This window comes from Apodemus sylvaticus, chromosome 3 (genome assembly GCF_947179515.1).
Source record: "Apodemus sylvaticus chromosome 3, mApoSyl1.1, whole genome shotgun sequence".
Lineage (NCBI taxonomy): Eukaryota > Metazoa > Chordata > Mammalia > Rodentia > Muridae > Apodemus > Apodemus sylvaticus.
The window spans coordinates 159,294,336-159,318,044 of NC_067474.1; the positions used below are offsets into that span (position 1 = coordinate 159,294,336).

The 23,709-nt window shown below is 46.4% G+C and overlaps 1 protein-coding gene across 1 annotated transcript in view; it reads right to left on the minus strand.

Annotated features, from left to right (window-relative positions):
* Window positions 1-23,709, minus strand: part of Vps13d (vacuolar protein sorting 13 homolog D) — a 223,242-nt gene that overhangs the window by 53,766 nt on the left and 145,767 nt on the right. Inside the window, 2 exon segments of the mRNA XM_052175887.1 lie at window positions 18,174-18,341; window positions 19,409-19,543. Coding sequence (XP_052031847.1) covers window positions 18,174-18,341; window positions 19,409-19,543 — 303 coding nt within the window.

A 23,709-nucleotide genomic window follows, 5' to 3' on the forward strand; every position in this document is an offset into this window, starting at 1 on the left:
CACCTTGAATCTCCAGCACTTGGGAGGCAGAGGCAGGTGGACCTCTGTGAGTGTGAAGGCAGCCTGAAGGCACAGTGAGTTCCATGTCTGACAGAGCTATGTAGAGGAATCCTGTCTTAAAACAACAACAAAAACTACATTGATTGATTGATTGATTTACTGGGACTTGGGGGGGGGGGAAGAGGTTTTATGTGTGCTACTGTGTGCGTAGAGCTCAGAGAACAATTTGTCAGAGTCAGTTCTCTCCTGCTACTATGTGGATACCAGGGGTGAGACTCAGATTACCAGATTTGGTGGCAATCACCTTTACACTTTGAGCCATCTCACAGCCCAAGAAGCCTCTTTAAAGGCAATTGTGTATGGATCCTGGCCCTGTAGCAGGCTCTCCTGGCAGCTGAGTGGCGGCTGTGTGGATGTGGAGGACGCTAGCCCTCACACAGTCCTGCTGAGACTCCAGGACACAGAAGAAAGCTGAAGGTGGCTCTGAACAGCTGCACCATCCGAACGTGATTTGTAACTGATAACCAAAGGTTCGTGCCCAAGTACTGAGCCAGATTATGAGGAAAAATACCCTCTGTAGTGCTGACATCATGATGCCTTGCTAGGCTGGTGAGTTATCTCCACTCTGGGGAGGCATATTGACTTCATTTTTAACCTTTTTTATTGTTTTATTTTATGTAAATGGCTGTTTTTCCTGTATATCTGTATAGCACATGCATGCAGTTCCCAAAGAGATCAGAAGAGGACGTTGGATTCCCTGGAACTGCAGTTATAGGTGGTGTGGGGTGCCATGTGGGTGCGGGGTCCTCTGGAAGAGCAGCCAAGGCTCTTATCTTCAGAGCTATCTCTGTAGCCTTGGCACGCAGACTTTGTAAAGGAGTCCCAGGCCACCCCTGCCATTAGCATCGACTAAGCCAACTGAAAAACTCTCTTTAGGAATGTTTAAGAACAAAACACAAACATGTCACTTACAAATTGACCAAAATCTCAAAATACAAAAATTTGGAAACTGAAGGGGGGGATTCCTCAATAGGAAAAAGACAATCTATCCCTACCCACTTCCCTGCCACCACTACAAGTGAACAAGGACTCCATCTGGAGAGTTGTAGTATCTCAGATGCCAATGACAGTCTGGCAAGAAATGAGGGGAAGATCATGTGACCAAGAACCATCTGACATTGGGCAGAGCCCCTGCTGTGAACCCCGTGAGGCTCAAGGCTTTAGGAAGAGAACAGTCCCCAGTTTCTTCACATAAATGAAGCTGAAGTTGGAGGTAATTGTGCAGCAGTACAGGTGTGGGAAACTCCCAGCTGCTGCTGACCATAACGTATGCTTTGGAACAGTACCTGGGGCCCACCAGTAGCTAGCAAAGGGCGCTACTCTGTGACAGCACCTAGGATACCACTTAGCTAGTTCAATCCTCACAGCAGAACAGCTACAATCCCTACTTCCCAGATGACACCAGGAGTGTGAGCACTGCCAAACAAGGTGTCCTGTGCTGTCTCCCTCAACATGAGTGTCTAGAGAGGGAACCTCTGTGGGAAAATGCCTTCCAGAATGCCACAAAACTCACACGGAGACCTTTCTGCGTGGAGAAGTGAAGCTGGCAAAGTCCATGGAATTCTGGGAGCTAACTGTCATTAAGGTTCATTCGTCCAGCCTTGCATCTTCCTTCTCTCCACCCTGGCAGGGCCTCTTGTCTTCCCAGAATTCTTGACTCATTAAGAACAGATATTCCCAGGGAAAGTAAGCAGTTTCTGAGAACATATTAGCCTGTTTTGGGTGTGTGTATGCCATTTTAGGACAGAGGCTGCATTTTGGGAATGCCATGCACAAAGTCACTGTTCCCTTCAGGCAGTGTGTGGAGATGAGACTCATGAGTGTGGTGAGCTAGGCATCAAAGACGCTGAAGCTGTCTTTATTGAAGGGCAAGAAAGTTGAGTGCAGTGTGGATGCCTCAATCTCACTTAGAAGGGGGAATAAAATAATAACAGGAGGTGGGGGTGTGTGGCCTGAGTGGGAGAGGGGAGGGGAAGGGAAAAAGGTATGGGGGGAAGACAGGGGAGAGGCCCAGAGGGCCAGGAGAATAAATACAAATATGCAGCAATGTGGGGTGGGGGGTGGGGGAACCACTAGAAAGACCTGGACACCAGGGATGTGAGAGGCTCCCAGGACCCAATGGGGATGACATTAGCCGAAAGGCCCAATAGTGGTGAGACAGAACCTGAAGAGACCACCTCCAATAGACAGATATGGCCCCCAGAGGGACCACCTACCCATCTCAAAATTTTTGACCCGAAATGTTCCCATCTAAAGGAAATGCAGGGACAAAAAGTAGAGCAGAGATGGGAGGAAATGCTATCCAGAGACCAGCCCAACTTGGGATCCATCCCATGTGCAGACATCAAACCCGACAGACACTATTGCTGATGCTAAGATGTGCTTGCAGACAGGAGCCTGGCACAGCTGTCCTCCGAGAGGCCCTACCAGCACCTGACTGAGACAGATGCAGATACTTACAGCCAACGACTGGACTGAGCCCAGGAACCCCTACGAAAGAGTTAGGGAAAGGTCTGAAGGAGCTGAAGGGGAGTGCAACCCCATAGGAAGAACAACAGTAGCAACTAACCAGACCCCTCAGAGCTCCCAGGGACTAAACCCCCACCCAACCAAAGAGCATTCATAGGCTGGTTTGTGGCCCCTGCTACATATGTAGCAGAGGACTTGTCTGGCCTCAGTGGGAGGGTATGTGCTTGGTCCTGTGGTGACTTGATGCCCCAGAGAAGGGGGATGCTAGTGGGGTGAGGTGGGAGTGGGTGGGTAGGTGGGGGAGCACCCTCCTAGAGGCAAATGGGAGATGGGATGGAGTCAGGTGCTTGTGGAGGGGAAACAGGGAAACATCTGAAATGTAAATAAGTAGAACAATAAAAGAAGAAAGAAAGAAAAAACAAGAAAGTTGAATGGGAAGGGGAGTGAGTGAAGCCCTAAGGCACTGAACGAAGTCTGGCCTACTTCTCTGAGCCCAAGCCCGACTTGGGTGAAAAGACAAGAGAAGGTTCTTGGTAAGGTGGAACTAATTGTCCCTACCCTGCAGGTGAGCTAAGATAAAATCAAACTCTCTGCGTAGGTATTCTCTATGAACACCAAGAAAGCCCTGGCTTTGCCCAGGACTTAGTCTCAAGAGGGCTCACTTGTCTTTTCAACGTAACCTCATGCCGTAGGAAGGGTGCACTGGTTCATTTTAAGAGGTCACTTGTGTGCCAAGCATGGAGATGTAAGCTTGTAGTCCCTGTATTTAAATGGCTAAGGCAGAAGGATCTTGAGCTTGAGGCCTGCCTGGATTAAACCACAACACTACCTAAAAGCAATAATACTGATTATTTCAAAAATAAAAGGATACCGGCCATGCCAGATGTGGTGGCACATGCCTGTCATCCCAGCTACTTGAAAGGCTGAGGCGGAAAGATCACTTTCTGTGCATGAGTTATGGACCAGCCTGACCAGCAGTCCAAGACCTCATCTCAAAATAAGGTGCTAACCCCAATCACGAGTGCTCCACCTTCATGAGCTGATCACCCTCCAAGACTCCCACTGCTAATAAATATTATCTGCAGGTGAGGAACCAAAACTATGATGGAGGTGGGAATAGGGGGGTGGTCTGTGCATGAACTGCCAATCCTTAGCATATGCAAATTTCTCCAAGGCTTATAATGGTGACTCATCCTACTCAAGTTCAGGACACAATTGGCCAGGCACAAAATTTTAAATTTTGGGTGATGGTGATGGGCACACAAGGCATGCTGGGAAAGTCAGGGTCAGGGATTCCATCCTGACAGCTAGTCTTATCTTTTTTTTTTTCCCCCTGAGACAGGGTTTCTCTGTGTAGCCCCGGCTGTCCTGGAACTCACTCTGTAGACCAGGCTGGCCTTGAACTCAGAAATCCGCCTGCCTCTGCCTCCCAAGTGCTGGGATTAAAGGTGTGTGCCACCACGCCCGGCTGACAGCTAGTCTTATGAGGTCTGCACCAGGGACTTTCCCTTGCCCACATATGCCAAGAAATGCAACTTCAACCCTGAGTCAAAGGACCCAGGCTGCCTCCCAGACCAACTGGTGGGCAAATGTCGCCAGTGTTATGACTCTGAGCACTGGAGACCATTGGCTTAAAGGTTCGAAGAGGACACCAAGAAAGCTACCTGGCCTTGGTCTACATAGCTGCAGGAAAGCAGAGGACATGTGTGCCTCAAGGTAAATGCCCTCTTTCTATCCAAGTGAAACAGAAAAATCTCAACTGAGCTCTTGTCACTGTTAGCTGCATTGAGAAACATGAGCGGACAGATTTCCAGAAAAGAGTTAACAGATCAAAACAGGTGAGACCAGTGTCCAGGGGAGGAAGCCATGAAACGGACCCCATAGGAAGCATGCTCTTCTCTCTCAACCTCAGGCCACATCTAGCTACCTATGTGCCAAAAAGGCCATCAAGCAGCGCAATGGCTAGTTAGTGGAGTCAGAGACTTTCCCAAGGTAGTTTGGGGGTCAATGGAGCACATTGCACATGCCGAGCTCCGCAAACTGCAGACAGCATAGCTGCAGACAGGCCTACTGCCTCTCCTCCTCCTGACTCCAGCTGCTTCACTTACAGTCCACAGCCCTTCAAACAAGGCCCTTAGTCTGCTGGCTCTAGCTTCCAGAGGGCAATTTTCTACTGTGGCTAGCGGAGCACTTGGCTAACGAGAAGTGCTGAAGTGCCTGGGCAGAGCCGCTCTGGTCATAAAGAGCAGGCTGCTGCCTCTGCAAGGCATTGCAGCAAGCAAGCAAGCAGACACAGTTCACCCAGGTACATAAGGGTTGGGGTGCCAGGATGGAGCTCGCTGCCAAGCCTGATAACCCGAGTTCTATACCTGCAGCCCAAAGGGAGAGGACTGACTCTTTAAGTTGTCCTCTGACCTCCATATGAGAACACATACAAATAACATAAATAAGCAAATTAAAAACAAATTTGAGTCAGGTCTTCCACCCTGGGGTGTATGAGGCCGACAGTCTGGTGTGTCCTGACTGTGAAATGTGTGATTCTTTCTACTCAACATACACAATGCAATTGCAAGACAATAGCTCTTCTCCGTGTAGATCACAGGTATCATGACAACAGTACTAGGCTCCAAATGTCAAACACTTAAGTTGATTTATTTCATTCCTTATGGGGTCAGGGGGTAAACAGTGGGTCAATTTCTTAACTAGCCCAGCTGGCCAAGTGGTTCACCCCCAGGCTCTAACACAACCCTGCCCCAAGACATACACTAGACCTGTGCTTCACACTCACACACTCCCTCCTGTGAACTCTTCCTGCCTGTCATCTATTGTCTGGGAGTTGCTCATCTCCATGGATTTCTCCTTCTGTTCAGTTCTCCCTACTCTAACACCTTGATGCTCCCTGAACACATGGTTCCCATCCTCTTCTTCCCAACACTGTGAGGCCCAGAGGGACTAACACTTGGCTTTCTCCACCAATTCCTTGCTAACTAGCATGGAGTCTGGTGTTTCTGGCTGTCCACATACAGTTTCAAGCTAAAGGAAAAGCAAACCTGTTAATTTGTTTGACTGTCTTGGGTTCTGGGCTTCTTGCTTTACATGTTTAAAAGGTTTTTGAATAACTCTATATTGAGGTAGGTCTGTATATAGAGTTTTACTGAGTGTCTCAGGCTCCAGACTGCATGTTTCATCCTCGATAAAGCCACAACATCTACAAAAGCACTTCTGTGCAAACGGAGAGTCTAGGAAATGACTTTCAGCTATGCTGAGTACTCTGTGCGCCTCCTTGAGCTCTGCATCTACCATGGTTAACTCCCACAGATAAGGTACTTAAGGGGGTCCAGTAGAGAAAGCCTTCTGGCAGTGCATCATTTCTGCAGTCACAGATGGGACTTTGCGCTTCTCCTAATTCTGAGCAACTTAACTAAGAGCAGTTGGGTGCTAAGGCCCGGGCAGATTAGATTGGGGCTGTTGAGGTAGCTCAGCAGGTAAGAAACAATCCTCAGAACTCATGGTGTTAGGACAAAACCCTCTGCTCTCCACACATGCACACCCACAATAATAAATAAAATATTTTAAACAACCAAATCAGTTTGTGTTAAAGCCATCCCTGTGCCCAGCACACTGAAGACAATAAATGTTAGCTACTACCTTAAAACAAAACAACCCTGTTTAGGAGCCCTGTTGGCTCCACACGTGATAGCCAACACTGATCACTGAGCCACACCCCCAGTGTAGCCTTTACTATTTGACAGATGTTCATTCAGTTACTTGATTAAACACAAAGCTACCTACAATGGCACAATGGGTGCTTATAGCTACCCCCACATCTCCTGTACATCAACACTGAGGAATAAAAGGACACGCAGTTCACAGATGACAGCATTCCATGGGGTCTGGCTCCTTTCTGCACTGTGACCACACAGTCCACCAAGAGCACGCAGGTGGACAAGCTGTCTGCTCATTTTGGTAACAACAGCCAAGAGAGACAGAAGCCAAGGAAATACAAAATTAACATTGTTGTCCTCTTTATCAGAGCATACAGAGCCAGATGTGGCCATAGTCCCCTATGAAGAAAACGGGCTTCTGGCTTTTGCCCGGAATTTCCTGAAACTGTTATCAGTAGTGCACAACTAAGTTAAAAGTTTCTTTGCACAAAGTTATGAGAAATGAATCAGATGCAGGAAGAAAGGCTTCTGTGAGAACAAAACTGCTCTTGAGCAGTGTATCATCATGGGCAGATTAGGATAGTCCAGAACTATAAATACAGTTAACTGTTTCCTGGAAGTGATAGGACGGTGCATGCTAAATAAATACATAGATGAACATGGAAACCAAACATTTACAGATGACTTATGTTTTCTGAAGCACAGTATGTTGAACATATGTGTTATAATAGAACTGGCCAGTACTCTCCAGACTGTACACTCTGACATCTAGGGCCACAATGCCACATCTCCCCTGCTAACCTGTGAGAGCAGGTGTGGACTTAGTTATTCAGAGCTCCCAGACACGTCTTTTCTAGCAGGCAAATGGATTTTTTTTTCCAAGCAAAGGGGGAAAATCTGGATCATGCCCTATGTACACATTTGTTGCTGGATCTGTAAAAGCCATAAGCATATAGGATTTAAGCTTTTGGCCAGCAGGCTTTCAGGGACAGGGTCAATTCAGTGAGATGTGCCCTTAATGGTACATGAATTAAAAAGAGCAGTCAGAACCAATAAATACAGTTCTAGGAAGAATGAACAATTTTAGATTAGAAATATTCACACCCATGGACTGACTCTGTTTTCTTGATTTAAGAAATTAAGAATGTGCTGGAAATTTGGGGAATGTACTCTGAATCTTTCTTCCTCCTTCTGCAACCCTCTTCTCCTTCCTACCCTCCCTTCTTCCTCTGCCCCCCCCCCCCCCCCCGTTCTTCCCCCTGTCAAAGCCTTTATTAGCTCCCATGCTACCCAAGCAGTCTGGCTGGCTAACACTCTGTGGCACTGCTGGCCTGAAGTGGGTCCTGGGCAAGCCTGATTAGAGCCCCTCGAGCCCCAGTGGCTCTTATCTCCACAGATGCCTGAGGAGTTTGGTATCTTCTCTCCCCACCCTCCCGGGAAGCTGGCCCAGCAGGTGCCCATTGGCAATAGTTTTATGTTACAGGCCTGAATGAATGATCCCCGCAGGAGCTGCCGGCTGTTTTCACAGACACAGAGGCAGTCAAAAGTCCACCGCATGAACTTGGAATGACCCCAGCTGCAGAGTCACTGGCGGGTTCATCGGGAGGGCAGGCACGCTTTATTAAACAACTAATACTCTTCACAGATAACTTTGCGAAAAAGCAAAAGTGTTAACTCTTTGCAATCTTGCTCTGACAAAACACCTCAGCTGTGAAGAGTCTCCAGATGGAGGGAGCATGCAGGTCTGAATGAAAACAAGAACAGAGAGACAGAAATGGCACAAGTAGGAACAGTGCTCATCTGTCCCAGAGAGGGGTCAGGATTCAGTCACCATTTGGTCGGCTGGTTTGGCAGCATGTTCTGTATTGAGGTAAAAAGACAAACTGTTAAGGTTTCATGAACTGACTCCAGTGAGGACTCCGCGGCTGGGAGTGGCCTGACAGTGACAGCCCTTGGCAAAGGCCAAAACCATGAAATCCAGGACACAGATGTATCCAGCCCACCCCACTTTGCTGCCCCAACTCCTGGCGCCCACAAAGTCATAGGAAAGCAATCCAGAGCCTCCTGTGCCAGAAGAGGAGACTACAGCCAATGGAGTAACACCCGGCACCAGCACTTTATCCAGCAGCTCACAGAGACCCTTCCAGAGGGAAGAGAAGGCCAGCACAGGCTTGCGGTTCAGAGAGCCATATTCCCACAGAGCACACAGCCTTTACACTCTCTGGGCTCGCTGCACACCCGAAAGAAGACAGGCCTGGCTTCTTCCACTAGATTCTCTTTTCACACCGACATTAGAATAGACTGGCGACAATAAGTGTTAATAGCGAGACACAGTTAATAAACTGTGGACACTTAGCGAGCCCCTCGGATACTTGGGCCCCAAAGACTATGCGCTTATTAATGTTCATCTGTGCCTCATCTCAGCGCCGGCCTCTACGCCTGGTTAGGGAAGGGCTTCCGACTTGGCTCGTTTGTGGGGAGTGCACCTTGGCCTGGGCTAACTGGCTGGATGAGGTCCTGCTGAAAGACTAGCTAGGTGAGGCTCTTCAAAGCAGCCCTGCCTCCCTCCTGACACAGGTGAGCAGATGGGTCAGAGCAACAACCCAGGGACATTCTCCACACTGGACACAGCACAGCCCTAAAAGCACAAGAGGACATAACTTAGATCCTTGCCTTTCTTTGTTGTGGAAGACAGTCATGGAAATACATAAAATCCATAGAGAGAATGTTAACCGAGGTGCTGGGGAAAGGAGAGGTGGGCAGAGTGCCTGCTGTGCAAACAGAAGGCCCTGCGTTCAGAGCTGGGCACCGCGGACCTGTAGTCCTAGTACAGGGGTGGGGTGGGGTGGGGTGGGGGGATGAATAGATCCTGGGGTTCAGTGACATGCCAGGCTAGCCTAAGCCCGTGAGCTCTAAGCTCAGGGAGACACTCGGTCTCAAAGAATAAATAAATAAATTAATAAGGTAAAGAGGAATAAAGCCACCTGAGGTCAACCCTTGGCCTTTGCACATGCATGCACAGGTACCACGTGTATCATACACACTCACATATACAACAAGTATAAAAATTGTAAAAAGGGACGCCAAAAAAATATCTAGAACTCCCTTCCCTTCTAAAAGACAAGATGCAAGCAGCCAGAAGCTGCCTACCCAGCCACAAGCGCAAGGCCTACAACTGAGAGCTGGCCCTGGGATGACCAGCTGCAAATCCTGACCATCTTGGTTTCTCCTCAATGGTCTGTGAGAGCTCAGTGCCAATCTTGGTATTCCTTCCCATGTCTGCTATCCTCAGAGGTTGTGTTCCAGTCTACATCTGAGAAAGGCTGACTCCCCACGTCCAGCAGACTGAGACCTCTTGGCAACACAACATGCGCTTAGGGAAGACAGAGGCTCCAGTCTGCCTGCCACCGTGTATGCTGTTTTCATAACAGCATTTGGACCTCAAGTCTGTGTCTGTGACTCCAGGTTGACACAAGTCACGAGTCTGTGTGTGACACTGAGTTGACAGCAGTCACTATTATTATTGTTGTTATTATTATTGTTGTTGTTATATTATTATTGTTGTTGTTGTTGTTGTTATTATTGTTGTTGTTGTTGTTGTTATTGATCCACAGAGAAATAGGCAGCAAATTTCCCCTGTTTTATCATTTATTCAGAGGCCTGGCAATTCATCTTGCCCACTGATTAATTTGATTTGATTGGTCTCTCTTGGCAATTATTCTGTAGCTGCCTAAAAATTTCCTTTTCTCAGGCTGTGGGACATAGAATCAAAATCACTAATGTCACTAGAAATGGGCTGTCAGACTCTACCTGCCTTTGTTTCTCTCTGGATGTGTAACTGCAGCCTTGTGTACTTACCTGGGATCTTATAGGCCACCCTTCACAACCCAACATGGCTATGAAGAGAGAGAGGCCGTCTGGGAAGCTGTGAGAGCTCCTGGAGGATATTCTCCCAGCTCCCTGGGGTAGCTCCACCCAGAGGGCAGAGAGGGGTGGGCAGCCTGACCCAACACTAACTGCCCCATTTGAGGCACCACTCAGAGCACAGAGATGACAGCGTGGCCTGGTGGCCCCACAGGGATGCTGCAAGCCAGTGAGTTCGACATGAAAGTGTCCCAGCTCCTGCGAGGAAGCAGCAGCGACTGCTGTGGGAAATGGCCTGGGGCTGCGAGGAGCCCAGGGTCCTGTCCTTTTCTGCAAGCTCCATTTGACCCCCCAGACGCTAATTACCTACATCATGACTCAACGTTTTCATCCGTCAAGTGGGGATAATCCTTGACCTCTAATGTCTAAGCGTGTGAACATCAGATGGTGACAGGAGCTTGCTACAAAGGTTAAATGCCTATAAAACCTTCACAGAACCTCTGTGCCTCCTTTTGAGACTTTGCCATAAGCCTTGTCCGTTTCCAAGTTACCAATAAAGAAGAAATCATTCCACCGGCTACAATACCTGGCTTTGAACATCACACACACACACACACACACACACACACACACACACACACAAACCAAACAAAAAAACAGAACTGAAACAATGGTTTTGACAGCACATTCTGCATAACATTCACTTTGGGAAAAGCACTGGACATTTAATCCTGCAAACTTAGGTTTTATTACATAAATTTAATTTACCTAAGTATTTCCAACTAAGAAAGCAAACAGCTCTTTCCCACCCACACTTTTATTCAATAGGTCAAGGGGAACTCTATAGAGGAGCTAGGTTTGTTTCTCCTTCTGATAGCCCGCCAAGGCTTCATGCCATGCTGCGCAGAGCCAGGGCCTGCTGGATCCCTATGTGATGGGTGTCTGCTGAGGACTACACTGTGTGAGCACTGAGGGAGCGGGGCAGGCGAGTGGGCACATCCTCCATGCCAATGTCTCCAGGATAGGCTCTCACTGCGTCTTTCAGGATGGCCTTAAACTTTGGGTCTTGCAGCCCACGAGTGCACTGTTTCTATTTTGGTTAGCTGTAGGCTTCAGATATGTTTGGGACAAACTTGTAAATCAACCGTTCTACAGTTTCTGTTTATTTCACATTAAAACTAAACAACAGATAATAAAAAGCAGGCTGGTGTTCTATTTCATAACTTTGCTGAACATACACAATGCAGAAATGCAGAGTCAAATAACAGACACCCCATATGATGCAACTGGCTCACTTCCATATTTCCTATAGCAAATATTTATGGCTGGTCACAAGGAATATCGGTCAAAAACGTCAGATAAGATCTTTGTCCTTGGGCAGCTTGAAGTCTACTCAAGGATGCCAGCAATAAGCAGACGCCTACATTTCACATTGCCTTAGGCCCCAGGACTCAGCCTTGAGGAAGAGCAGGGTGTTCTTGCCCTCTGGCCCCACAGCACTTTCCCATGTGACTGTTCCCAGTCTGTATAGACCCTACTGCAACCCTCACCAACACACACACACACACACACACACACAGGAGGGAAGGGAGGGAGAGAGGAAAGAAGGGAGGGAGGGAGAGAGAGAGAGAGAGAGAGAGAGAGAGAGAGAGATCACACAGTTGCTGCTGTAACAAAAGCTTTCACTGCCATGGGAAATAGGGCAGGGAAAAAACATGTTTGGCGGCATTCGGGTTGGACCTTATAAATACCGAGCCTTGGACATGAGGTGTGGGATGGGCACCACAGACAAAGGGAAAACACTGAGGAGAAGGTCAGGAAGAACAGCACACAGGGGAGTGATCAGGACTGCCATCTTTGTGGTCTTCCTGCCTTTTCCTGACTCTAGAAACTTCCTAATGTTTGGCTTATGGCCTCTTTCCTCACACTAAATTAGACACTACCTTCTTAGAAATGCACAGGAGGCCGGGCAGTGGTGGCGCACGCCTTTAATCCCAGCACTTGGGAGGCAGAAGCAGGCGGATTTCTGAGTTCGAGGCCAGCCTGGTCTACAGAGTGAGCTCTAGGACAACCAGGGCTACACAGAGAAACCCTGTGTCGAAAAACCAAAAATAAATAAATAAATAAATAAATAAATAAATAAATAAATAAAAGAAATGCTCAGGAGGGCTTCCCCACTGGAGTTGAATGGAAAGGAAAGAAGACATCACATTTCCCACGCGCCTGTTGGAGTGAATATGGTGTCCCTCAGCTTTTCTGGACTGAACGGTGTCTCCCCTGGGGTTGTGTTGGGATGGCCTTGGCTCCAGCTAAGCTAGGCCTGAGCAAGCTACAATTTGACTATGGGGCAAGGCAAAGAAAAGGCTCGTGTGTTAGTCTTCTAGAAGTACTGTTTTCTTCCATAGTCTTTCTTCCCCAACACTGTTGAGGTTTTTTAATATAATGACTTGATATAAGCTCCAATTCTTGTAGCCTCTTCATCCACAAAGATTCTGCTCCAATTTTTTTACCTCCATTTTGCTTTTTTTTTTACGATTTCTTAAATATGACACAAATAACATCCTGGTTAATCCTAAGCCTCTAAGAGGAAAGGTCATTTTCATTCACTTCTTGGGTCTGAAACCACTCTGTAATGGAGAATTTGCTAGTAAGGCTCACAGAGGGCACTGACAGGAGAGACTCCAAGACCAGAACCATGCCTATTTCTGTAGCACAAGGGAAGACTTATGAAACAATGTCTAGCAAAGTTCTAGAAGCTAGAGGACCCAGGCAAACATTCAAAGTCTACCAGCTTTTGTTAGATCATCTTGATGGAGTTATTTCTAGGTCTCTGCTTCTTCACCTGTAAGGTAGTGGCGGTGACTTCTCCCTAACTTCAGATGTCATCAACAAACAATGACTAAGAACAGCAGAGACTAGGGACAAATCACCACTCCTCCTCGGAGTTTTAATTTACTTCAAGAAGCAAACTGCTGAGCAGGCTCACAGGACTAAGCACACACTTATAAGGTTACACTGTCTCCAGGATTCCCTACCTGGCTTTAAACTCAATCGATAAGCACTGTGAGCCGTGTGCCTGTGGGACTCAGACATAAGGTGTGTCTACAGAGGTCTTAAAGCTACGGGCACAAAGAGTGAAAGGGAAAAGCTATGGAGAAAATACGTAAACAGTCTGCTACCAACCGACAGGAGGGAAATACAAGGTTTCCTGCTTTCAGGTACTCTGAGCTGAAGTTAAATATTATTTTCTTAGATTATTTTTAATTTTGTGTATGCATGCATGAGTGTCCACAGAGGCCACATGTGGGCATCAGATCCCCTGAAGCTGGAATTACAGATGGTTTTGTGATACCATGTGGATGCTGGGAACTGAACTCATGTCCTCTGCAAAAGTAGTCAGTGCTCTAAACTGCTGAGTCATTTCTCCAACCCTTAAAATATTAGTATTTAAAACATCCTAGTTGCCTAGGGTGAACAAACTCAAGAAAAGTAGAATCTTCCAGTCACAGTGATCCTGATCTTCAATGGTCAACAACAGTTTATATGTCACTTAGAAAATTGTAAAAATTGAGTATAGTTCATTTCGACTCTTTCAGCACAACACTTTGGGAAGATCAGATACTGATGTGAAGAATATGAAGGTTTATTACTAAACTTAATTATATTAAATTTCTTTTAGCAGCCATATTTGTATTAGGAAAGCCACTGCACCAGGGGAGACACAGGTCTTTGTCTTTTCATTTTTCCTGCTTCCATCCTTCTACTATGCAGTTGTTCTTCTAGGTGATGCAGTCAAGCCATTCGAACTGTGTGCTGATCACTGCTGAGGTGACAACTTCAGGTCCCCACACTTGATTGACTGACACCAGGAAATGAAGGGTTGTCATTCTCGTCCTGCCAGGCTGTGGGGTTCCCTGCTCAGCTGAAGGAGAGAACTCTAAGCTATTCTTGGGAACCTTGGTCACTCGGGATTGCCATGCCACCAATCCACTCCCCAGTGCCAAACACACTTCTGAGCACCCAGATGGCTGAGAATCATCTGAGCAAGAATGGGTCAGGCAGCACCAGAAAACTGCCTCTAACTACACCTAATGCAAAGTAAGGGAACCCATTTAGTCCTCAAAGTTATTAGAAGAAAATTAAACAAAAACTGTGATCCCAAACATGAGTCATTTCTCCACTTGTGACAACCTGAACACACCTCATTTGAGTGGAAAAGGGAATCCTTCAGATGACTTGAGATCAAAATGTTTTTGAAAACAGAAAACCCTACATTCTCTAAGGGGCAGATTACTGTCTGAAGAAAATTTTGCTCAACTTAAAACCATGCCAACTTAAACACAGTAAAACCTGATGCTTACGAGAAGTCATCCACCTATTTCTCGATTATAAGTACATGGAAAAGCTATTATGGGGATAATCAGCTCAACAATAAAATGAAACAGTCACACATAATGACAAAAACAGACACAAGTCATAAATTGCCGTTCCACTTCAGAATCCACACAGAACATTCTTTTGTGAGAAGATCTAACTTTCTCCTTGAATAAACAGAGCGTTAGTCTCGTCTGAGCCCTATAAATATACTGCCTGCAAAACAAACACAAACAAATGCTAGTTCCTAAACAAAAGGCATCTGGGCTGCCCTGTCTGCTGCAAGACCATAGCAGATGAGGCAGGCACTGGGACAGGGCCTGTCAGAGAAGCTCTGAAATAGTAAAGTCCAGGTCCACTGATCACTGCAATGTCCCAGATCTGGTTTCCTGGGACAAAGGGCCAGCAGAGGGGAAATGGCTCAGTGGCACATTGCTGCCCAAAATAAGGAGCAAAGATGCAAGAGAAAACATCATCTGAGGTCCTAGCTGGACTCTGTGGGAGTCATTCAAGGCCAGCCTCATCCTCTACCTGCCCTCCTGATCTACAGAGTTGATAAAACCCTTGACAATCACACTGTGAGCAGCAGGCTGGGCCTCAGTCTTTGCTTAGACAGCATCTCACTTGGGAGTCTCTGCTTGTCTCAAACTCAAGATTCCCCTGCCTCAGCCTACTGAGTGCTGGCTTTGAGGGTGTGTCACCACTCCTGGCAATGGCGTTTTCTCTTGTTTACTCTTTATCCTATTGTTTTATTTTTCAATATTCAGAGGAATGTCTGTCATAACCTTAGAGTTGACAATCATATGTAAAAGTGTCAGTCAGGGAGGGAGGGACTTGGTGAAGGAGTTCCTTCCTGCCAGTTGATAGCTGAGAGAGTCAACTTTCTTTTGGGGATGTGTCTGCTGGTAAGTCATCCCTGCCACAGTGGATGACTCCACACCCATGCAAATATAAGCAATAGTAATTGGACTCTGGGTTTATTCATAACCAAAAAAAGAACAAAGGCGGGGACTGGAAGTTGGGTGGGAGACAACGTAGGGGCCACTAGAAGGAGTTGGGAAGAGGAAATGGTGGATGAATATGATCAAAATACACTGTAGCAATGTATGGAACTTACAAAAGAAAGAATGATCCAGGATAGATAAAGCTTCTGTAGGTGCCTGCTGCCTGGGGTCACTCCATACCTATGAGCTTCATTCCCTTCACAGATGCCACTGGGACCCACAATGCCTAACCTAACTAACTGGGTTACCTAGACAGCCAAAGGTCACCAGAGCAGAGCCACATTTGCAAGCACCAAGCTCTGACTGCCTGTGGAGAAGGCATCAACCCCACCCCAAGCCTGCAGATGAGAGGGAGATAGGACAGTAGGAGACTGAGCTGCGAAAAGACCTATGTCTCTGCCTAGTGACAAGCTTCCGGTGGGAAGCTAGGCTAGCAGCTGTTACTGTTTTATATTCTCTAAAGTCCCTGAAAAAGAATCTTAGACACACAAGGGAAGATATGGGGGAGGGGGTATGTGAGCTGGACTTACATCAAGCCCTGCTATTTTTTAGTTATTTGACCTTGAAAATGTTTCCAAGCCCTTTAAGCCTCACTTCCTGATTTGCAAGGTAGAGATTAACTCCAACAAGGCAGCGAGTGGCAAGGGCCCATCTGTGGCAGGCCTGACAGACTGAAGACATTCAGTAAGCATTTATAAGGAAGAGCGTGCCACATGGCAGTGCAATGCTCTGCCCGGACCCAGCACCTTCCCCTGTTAACGCTGTTGGCACGAAGCATACCACAGAACTACCAGTGCTTTGTCCAAGTCACAACAAACAAACTAACTTCAACACCACAGCAAAGCTGGGTGGCCAACAGTGGCTCCAGAGGAGCAGGGCCACCTTCTGCCCTCTTCCTCCCTAGAACTCTGAATCTCTGAATACTCTCCTCATGCCAGACTTGACTCCTGTGTCATCTGCACTTCCTTAGACTCCCTCATGAATGCAGAGAAGCAAACATAACAGCTCAGCAAATTAACAATGAAGGTCTGCTTTCAACCCTCGGAACTACAGGAAGATGGAGAGCATTAGCCCAGCCACTCAGACAGCACCAGAGATGATCTGATCTGGTGTCTGCAGACAGACCCACCCATGTGTGAAGTGTGAGCTTTACATTTTGTAGCTATATTGACTTAATTTTGTAGTAACAAATCCAGGTTTCATCAAAATAAATTAGAAAGCAATTTCCCTCAGTAGCAGCCTACAACTCCAATACTGCTCAATTTACTGAAGACAAGATGGACTCATGAAATACGCTGACTAAACACATGGTGAACACAGTTTGCAGTCAAGCCCTGGAAAGTCCCTTATGCAAAAGAAATAACAATATAAAGTAGAATATCCAGGAAGATATAATAAAAGCTTTAAGTGGAGTGTTTACAAGAGTGTTGTAGGGCATTGGCCGACTAAATGAAGCACGTAGAAGCTGAGCTGCACTGCATTATAATGTGTGGGGCTGAGGGCAGAGTAAGGAAGACTCCTGAAGACATGGGACTGTCTTTCGGAGCCTGCCCTGAATTGAGTAGCTTCCAAGATGTAATATGAAAAATTCTTTCTTCTTCTCCTTTCTCTTATTCTAAAAGCATCATTTCTCTGTGCTGACCCACAAGGTGAGCACTTTCACTGACCAAGTAGCAGTACAGACTCAGACACTAATCTGAGGGAGACTGTCCTCCCTGGTGACACTCTGGGAAAAGATCCCTCATGCCCTGTCACACCTGCCTTATGATCAGGATCACATACAACACAGACAAACTAATCAGCTGCACCTTCGTGCCTGCCCTACAGCATGGGGTGAGGTAGAAAGGTGGGGATGGGGGTACCCTGCCAGAGCCACTTTTCCTCCCAGCAGTCCATGGTGGAGTATAGCCTGTGCCTCATGGGAGTCAGGCCACAGAACAGAGTAGCACGTTTCCACAAGGGCTTCCTCAGGTCTCCTCCATGAATGGCAGACAATGCCTGCATGAACAGATGGAGGAGCAAAGAGGAACAGGAAGGAGTCAGGCTCTCCAGGAACACAATGGGCTCTCAGACAACCTGCATATGCTACGGAACAGCAGCTGCCCTCAGCCACCTCCACTGCCCTCAGCTTCACACACAGAACCAGCTGCTGGACACCAACAGTAGACCATCGAAACACCCACCAAGCAAGAGGCCTGGCAACCAAGAGGTCACTGGGTTGCAAGACTCAGGAAACAGTCCCATTGTCCTCCCACAGCCGACTTCATGTGGCTTGCAAGGCCACTACATTACTGGAGCTCATTTAGTTCAGACTTTCCACGAAGTTGTGGGAATTAGTATATCTTAGGGAGAAGGCACAGTCCAATTTCATACTGTTTGGTTTAGGGATTTTACTTTATACTAAGGATGGTGTGGGCCATACCCCAACCCCTTAATTTCAGGTTCACAAAAATCTAGCTCATACTGTCAGTGTTGGGAAGGATACACAAAACCCACAGTCAGGAGACTACTATAGCATCCAGACCAGCCGCAGATCTGGGCTAGGAATGAAACATGGCGGAACATGCTCACTGGCCCTGCCTGGCAGACCTCCTTAGTGGAAGGAAGGCAAACCATTGGAGCAAAGAAACCCAAGGTTGTGACTGCAGTTTCTCCAGGCCAGTTACTCGCCAGTGAAACTCCAGTGACACAGAGGCCTCTTGAGGCTAATCATGTGGTTTCATCAATATTCCCTTACCTTGGCGGCAGAATTTGACACTCCGTGGGTAACATTTCTTATGAGGCCCCCGACATTTCCATACTTTATCAGTCCAGTGACCCCTTCAGATACATCATTCAAAAGGCCCATGGGATTGCCGAGGAAGTCTACTGATCCTAGGATCCGAGCTGCCTGGCTGAGGAGTTCCTGTGGGATAGAAAGGGGAGGAAAGCCATGTCAGTGCCAGGGTCCCCAAGAAAAGGTTTGGCATCTAGCTCAACCTCCAATACTGTCAACAATGACATTTTCAGTCTTCGTCACCTACCAATGACCTCCTGTGCTCCCATGGATGCCCATAAACTTCACTCGACACACACTCTAGGGACTGGTTGCAATATACTTAAAAATATGTGTCAAGGTTAGTTAGGAGAATAAGAGCAGCTGCGAGACTGGAAAGATTCTTTGGGGAGTTTTATGAACAAGCACCATACTCCCCTTCCCATGATCTCTGCTAGGAGGAATCAGACAAGAGGCAGGGGGAGCGGGCTCTAGAGTCTATACTCAGCTGGAGCGTGTGTGGAGGGAGGGCTCAGGCTTAGCAAGAAATTCTCACCAGGCCTTTGCTTGCCTGATCCCTGATCCCAGGAGCACCTGCTCATGAACCGTAGAGGCAGGTGGGGAAATAGCTCATCAGGTAATGAGGAGGGCAGAAAACGCAAGCAAGACGGATCAGCTTTGACTGTGGAAACTAACAAAGCTGTGGATCTGACGGTCCACTAAAGGGGATATATTTGAGGCTGTGCAATCTAGATTAAAAATAAAAAATGGAAAATGTCCAATTTGGTTAAAAAAAAAAACCTAAGTTCAACTCAAGGTCAAGGTCTCTGAGGTGTTAAACAGTGGTGTGGTTGTTGAAAGCAGGCCATGCCCGGCACATAAAGAGTTTACAGTACTCTGTGTTGTCACTGAAGCATCAACTAAACCACAACGAGCTGTGACTAACCTAGGGAAGCCCCCAGGACTGCCTCGGAGGAGGAGGAAGACAAACGGGTCTTAAGTCAGTCCTGGGATTCTCAGAGTATCTTGTGTGTGTGTGTCTGTGTGTGTGTGTGTGTGTGTGTGTGTGTGTGTGTGCATGTGTAAGACCTGACTCTCAAGGCATGTGACGTAATAGTGATATCTAAGTAATAGATTCCCAATGCCTAAAACAGAGTTGCGGGGCCCTGTCTCCACCCTGCCCTTTCTTCCCCACACCTCCCTGTCTGCTCACACACCTCCTGGAAGTGCTTGAGGATGTCATTGATGATGAACTCCTTGGTCTCATAGGGGTGCACCCGAGTGAAAGGGTCCAGATTGATCACAGCATCTTCAAACCGAATCAGTGGGAATCCCAGGGTGCTTTTCAGGGCCTAGGTAGGGAAGAAAGGGAACCATAGACTTCAACCTCAGGATGGTTTTCTGGGGTGCTATAATTCTAGAATCCATGAAAAACTATGAGCTAAGAATTACCATTTAGATATAAGGATTTCCCCTATAATTACAAAAGTAAAATATGACAGAAAAAACATATAAATTTCTATTACCCAAAGTCATATATATCTCAGCATTACAGCAGCAATCACTGCCAGGCAGAATTTCTTCTGATCTGTTTGGAACCTGTGTTTGACATGCCCTCCTTTCTGACTAACGCACACTGCACAAGGACAGCGCAGCCATAATACACAACACTCAATTTGTTTTCTTTTCCCTCTTATTGTCACCTGCATGTTCCTGTATGTGTGTGAGGTGTGTGTGTGTGTGTGTGTGTATAAGTATATATGTATATGTGTGGTGTCTGTGTGTGTGTGTGTGGTGTGTGTGTGTGTATGTGTTGTGCATATGTGTGTGTGGTATGTGTATGTGTGTGTGTGTGTGTGGTGTGTGTGTGTTGATATGAGTCTTCCTTGACTGTTTCCCACCTTGTTCTTTGAGGCAGAGTATTCTGATTAAACTCAGAGCACCCAGACAGCCACTCTTCCTTAGCCAGCTTGCTCTAGGCATCTCTTCTCTGCTTTCCAAGACTGGAACTGTAGCCAGGACAACACGCCCACTCTGATTTTATGTGGTGTTCTGAGATCCTGACTCCAGTCCTCTTGCTTACAATGACAAGAGCTTTAACTACTAAACCATCGCAGCAGTCCCAAGGTCAGAAAGTAGACTGTCTTTTCTGCCTTGAAAACAGCCTGCCCTCTGCACAAACTATTTCTTCTCTCCACAGATTATGGTTTCCTGATTTGCATTCTATGTTGCTGCATATAGTATATCTTATTAATTTTCATTTTTATATATTACACCACACAAGTAATACCCATTTAACCATTAGTGTTGGTGGAAAGTTGGGTGTTGTTCTGAGACAGAGAGGGTTCTCTATGTAGCCCTGGCTGGCCTGGAACTTTTATGTATACCAAGCTGGCCCCAGACTTACAGAGATCCTGCTGACTCTTCTTACAGAGTGTTAGGATCAGAGGTGTGTACTGCCACACCCAGCCACTGATAATCATTTACTATTATGAATGAAGTAGCTGTAGCATTCAAAGTCCTCTGGGAGAATCTGCCAGATTCTCCTGTGCAGGCTGTGCACATTTAATAACCATTGAGTTGTTTCTATTTTGTTTTGTTTGGTGCATGTCTAGGAGGAGCAGAGTTACTGGCTAATAAAGAATGAGCATGTTCGACCTGAGTGTATACTGCCAAAAGGTTTCACAGAGATACCAGGAAAGAAAGCTTGTACTTTTTCCAGTAGTCTAGAAAGGCCCTTGTTTTATCTTCTCATCAATAACTGGAAGAATAACTTTCCTGGGGTTTTGTTGATTAGGGGTGTGTGTGTGTGTGTGTGTGTGTGTGTGTGTGTGTGTACTGCTGGAACTGAACCCAGGGCTTTATGCATACTAGGCAAGCACTCTGCCCCTGAGCCACACCCCTAGATCTTAGGGTATGTGCTGGTACCCCAGTTCATGGACGATAATGAGGCTGTGCACATTTAATAACCATTTTAGCTCCTGGACACTGTTTTTACAATATGCTCATTCAGGTCTTTACTCATGTCTCCAGTGAGTTATCTGTGTTTGTCTTGCTCTGGAGGACTTTTATATATGCATACACATATTGCAGAAACCTTCTCTCTCCCTGTATCTGGCCTCACCATTCATTAAATGGTGTCTTTCAATCATGAGACAAGCTTACTTTGAAGAAGAGCTTTCTTTTCAATCTCTCTTATGGTCAGAAGCTCTGTGTCCTCATTACTAAGGTCACAAAGCCCAATGTCTGTTTTACTTCACACTCACACCGTGACACTGCATGCTTGGTTCTTTCTTATGTAACCTTGATCCCTGCATGCTTTTGTAGACAGTATCTGCCTAAGCACTAATGAGCAGAAGACCTCTTTCTAGTATAGTCATATGACTGTTTCCACTTTTTTTTTTTCCGGTCTGCTCACCACAGTGCTCCCATTCTAACTGATGTGGTCCTGTAACAAACTGTGAGTGCTCTAGCTTTGCTCATAACCTTGAGGACTATCTTGGGTACTCTCCACTATAAATCTTGGGCTCTGCCCTAATCTAGCCAGGCCTTTAACAACACCAACAATGTTTCTTTTTTCTATGTGAACAGCTTGTACACATTCAGTGTGTCCCTGGGTACTTATAAGTTAAAATGGCCACAGTTTGCATCTTCCATGGATATATTTTGGTATATTTGCTGAAAGTATTTTCCCTTCACTAGAATCTTTAATAACTGTCATTCGCTTCAGAGGTAAGGCCCTGGAATCAGTAAGTCTCAGAATCGAGAGACCTTCAGGCCTCTACACAGGTTTTTCTGATGCTTCTACCACATGGAAAAGCTGAAATTATCCATCTTAAAGATATGGGCTCACTAGAAAGGTTCTGCTAAAGCCAGCTCCACCCATCTGACCTGTGAGAGACAACAATGGCTTTGAAAGATAATGGGGTTTTCATCATGTTTGGTGTACCCCCATGCCCCCAAACACATCAGGCACAATGAGTTATGCATGTAATTCCAGCACATGGGGGGCACAGACAGGCATATACCCAGGACTTGTTGGCCAGCCAATCCACCCTAACTGGTAAGGCCCAGGTCACTGAGACTTTATCTTAAAACACGAGGTGAACAGCTCTTGAGGAACAACACCCAAGGCTGTCACACACATACACACGCGCACACACACAGTCAAATAAAAAGGAAAACTAAACCCTGAAAAACACTTGGTACTTCTATCAAAGAAAAGACTTATAAAGAGTTTGTAGAGAAGAGATAAAAGACCAGTAACCTGATAGAAACCTGGCCAAGTACTAGGATCAGACAGTTCACAGAAGCGAAACCTGGCACTCAACATGAAGAATAAAACAAAACAAAACAAGGCCAAGAAGCAACAGTAGAAAAAGGAGTGTAGACGATACATGGTCTGGACACACAGGCAAATATATAGCAAACAGAAGACAATCAATCAAATAGCTACTGACCAGACCCTTCGAGCCGAGGACAGGGAGAGAACACTGGTCTGGTACCGTGGAATGTCACCGACAATATCAGAAGGAAGAATTTTAGGGGATAAGACCATCATTGAGTTGCCAGTGTGGTGGCACACCCCTGTAATTCTAGTGCTTAGGAAACTGAGACAGGAAGATTGCTAAAGTCAACACTAGGGGGGGTTAAACACTGATGATGGCCAGATTTCTATCAGTCTTTTATCTCTTCCCATTTTATAAACTCTTTATTGATATCTTGTCTTTGGTGGAAGTAACAAGTGCTTTGGAACTTGAGAGATAGACTAAATTTAAGGCCAGCCTACCTAGATTCATCCTGACTACAGATACATCATGGTTACAAGTAAAGTTACATGACGAGTTGTGAGATCCTAGACTTGAATGTGCGGTTTTTACAACAACAACTATCCATTTGGTAGAAGGCGACCAAGCCAGGGGGCTCCACTCTTTCTTCTCAAAGCCCGTCTGCATTTGTTCAGCCGTGCTCCCCACTAAAGAGTGAGTAGGCACAAAGTCAGACAGCATGCATGCCTAATTTCTCCCATTTCCCCGACAGAGAAACTGCTAGCCAGCTTAACCTCCTTATTCGCAGTCAAAGGCCAAGCATGATATGAAAGGGACTGAAAAGTAAGGATGTGGTCTTACCAATGCAACTCCAATAAGAAGAGATTAAAAAGCATGATTAAAGAAAAACTTAAGCCAGAAAATTAAAACAAAACAAAACAAAACACTAAAACAGAAATTCCTCATTGCGACCAAATATTACAAGAGACTGGTATATTGCTGCAGGGACCTTTGACCTCTACCGGGCTGCAAAGTCCTCACAACAGGCACCATCTACCCTGGAACCAAGGAAGTACTGAGCCCCGGAGTGAAACTGTCTTCACCTAGTCATTTACTCTCTGGGGATCCTTATTTGCAGAGGCGCAGGGCCAGCCCTTGGTATGAAGTACTCTGCCACCTTCAAGCTGATCTGGTCTATGGAAGAAGGTGTGAGAGGAAGAGAAGGCCGACCAGGATTGCACCCTCGTGAG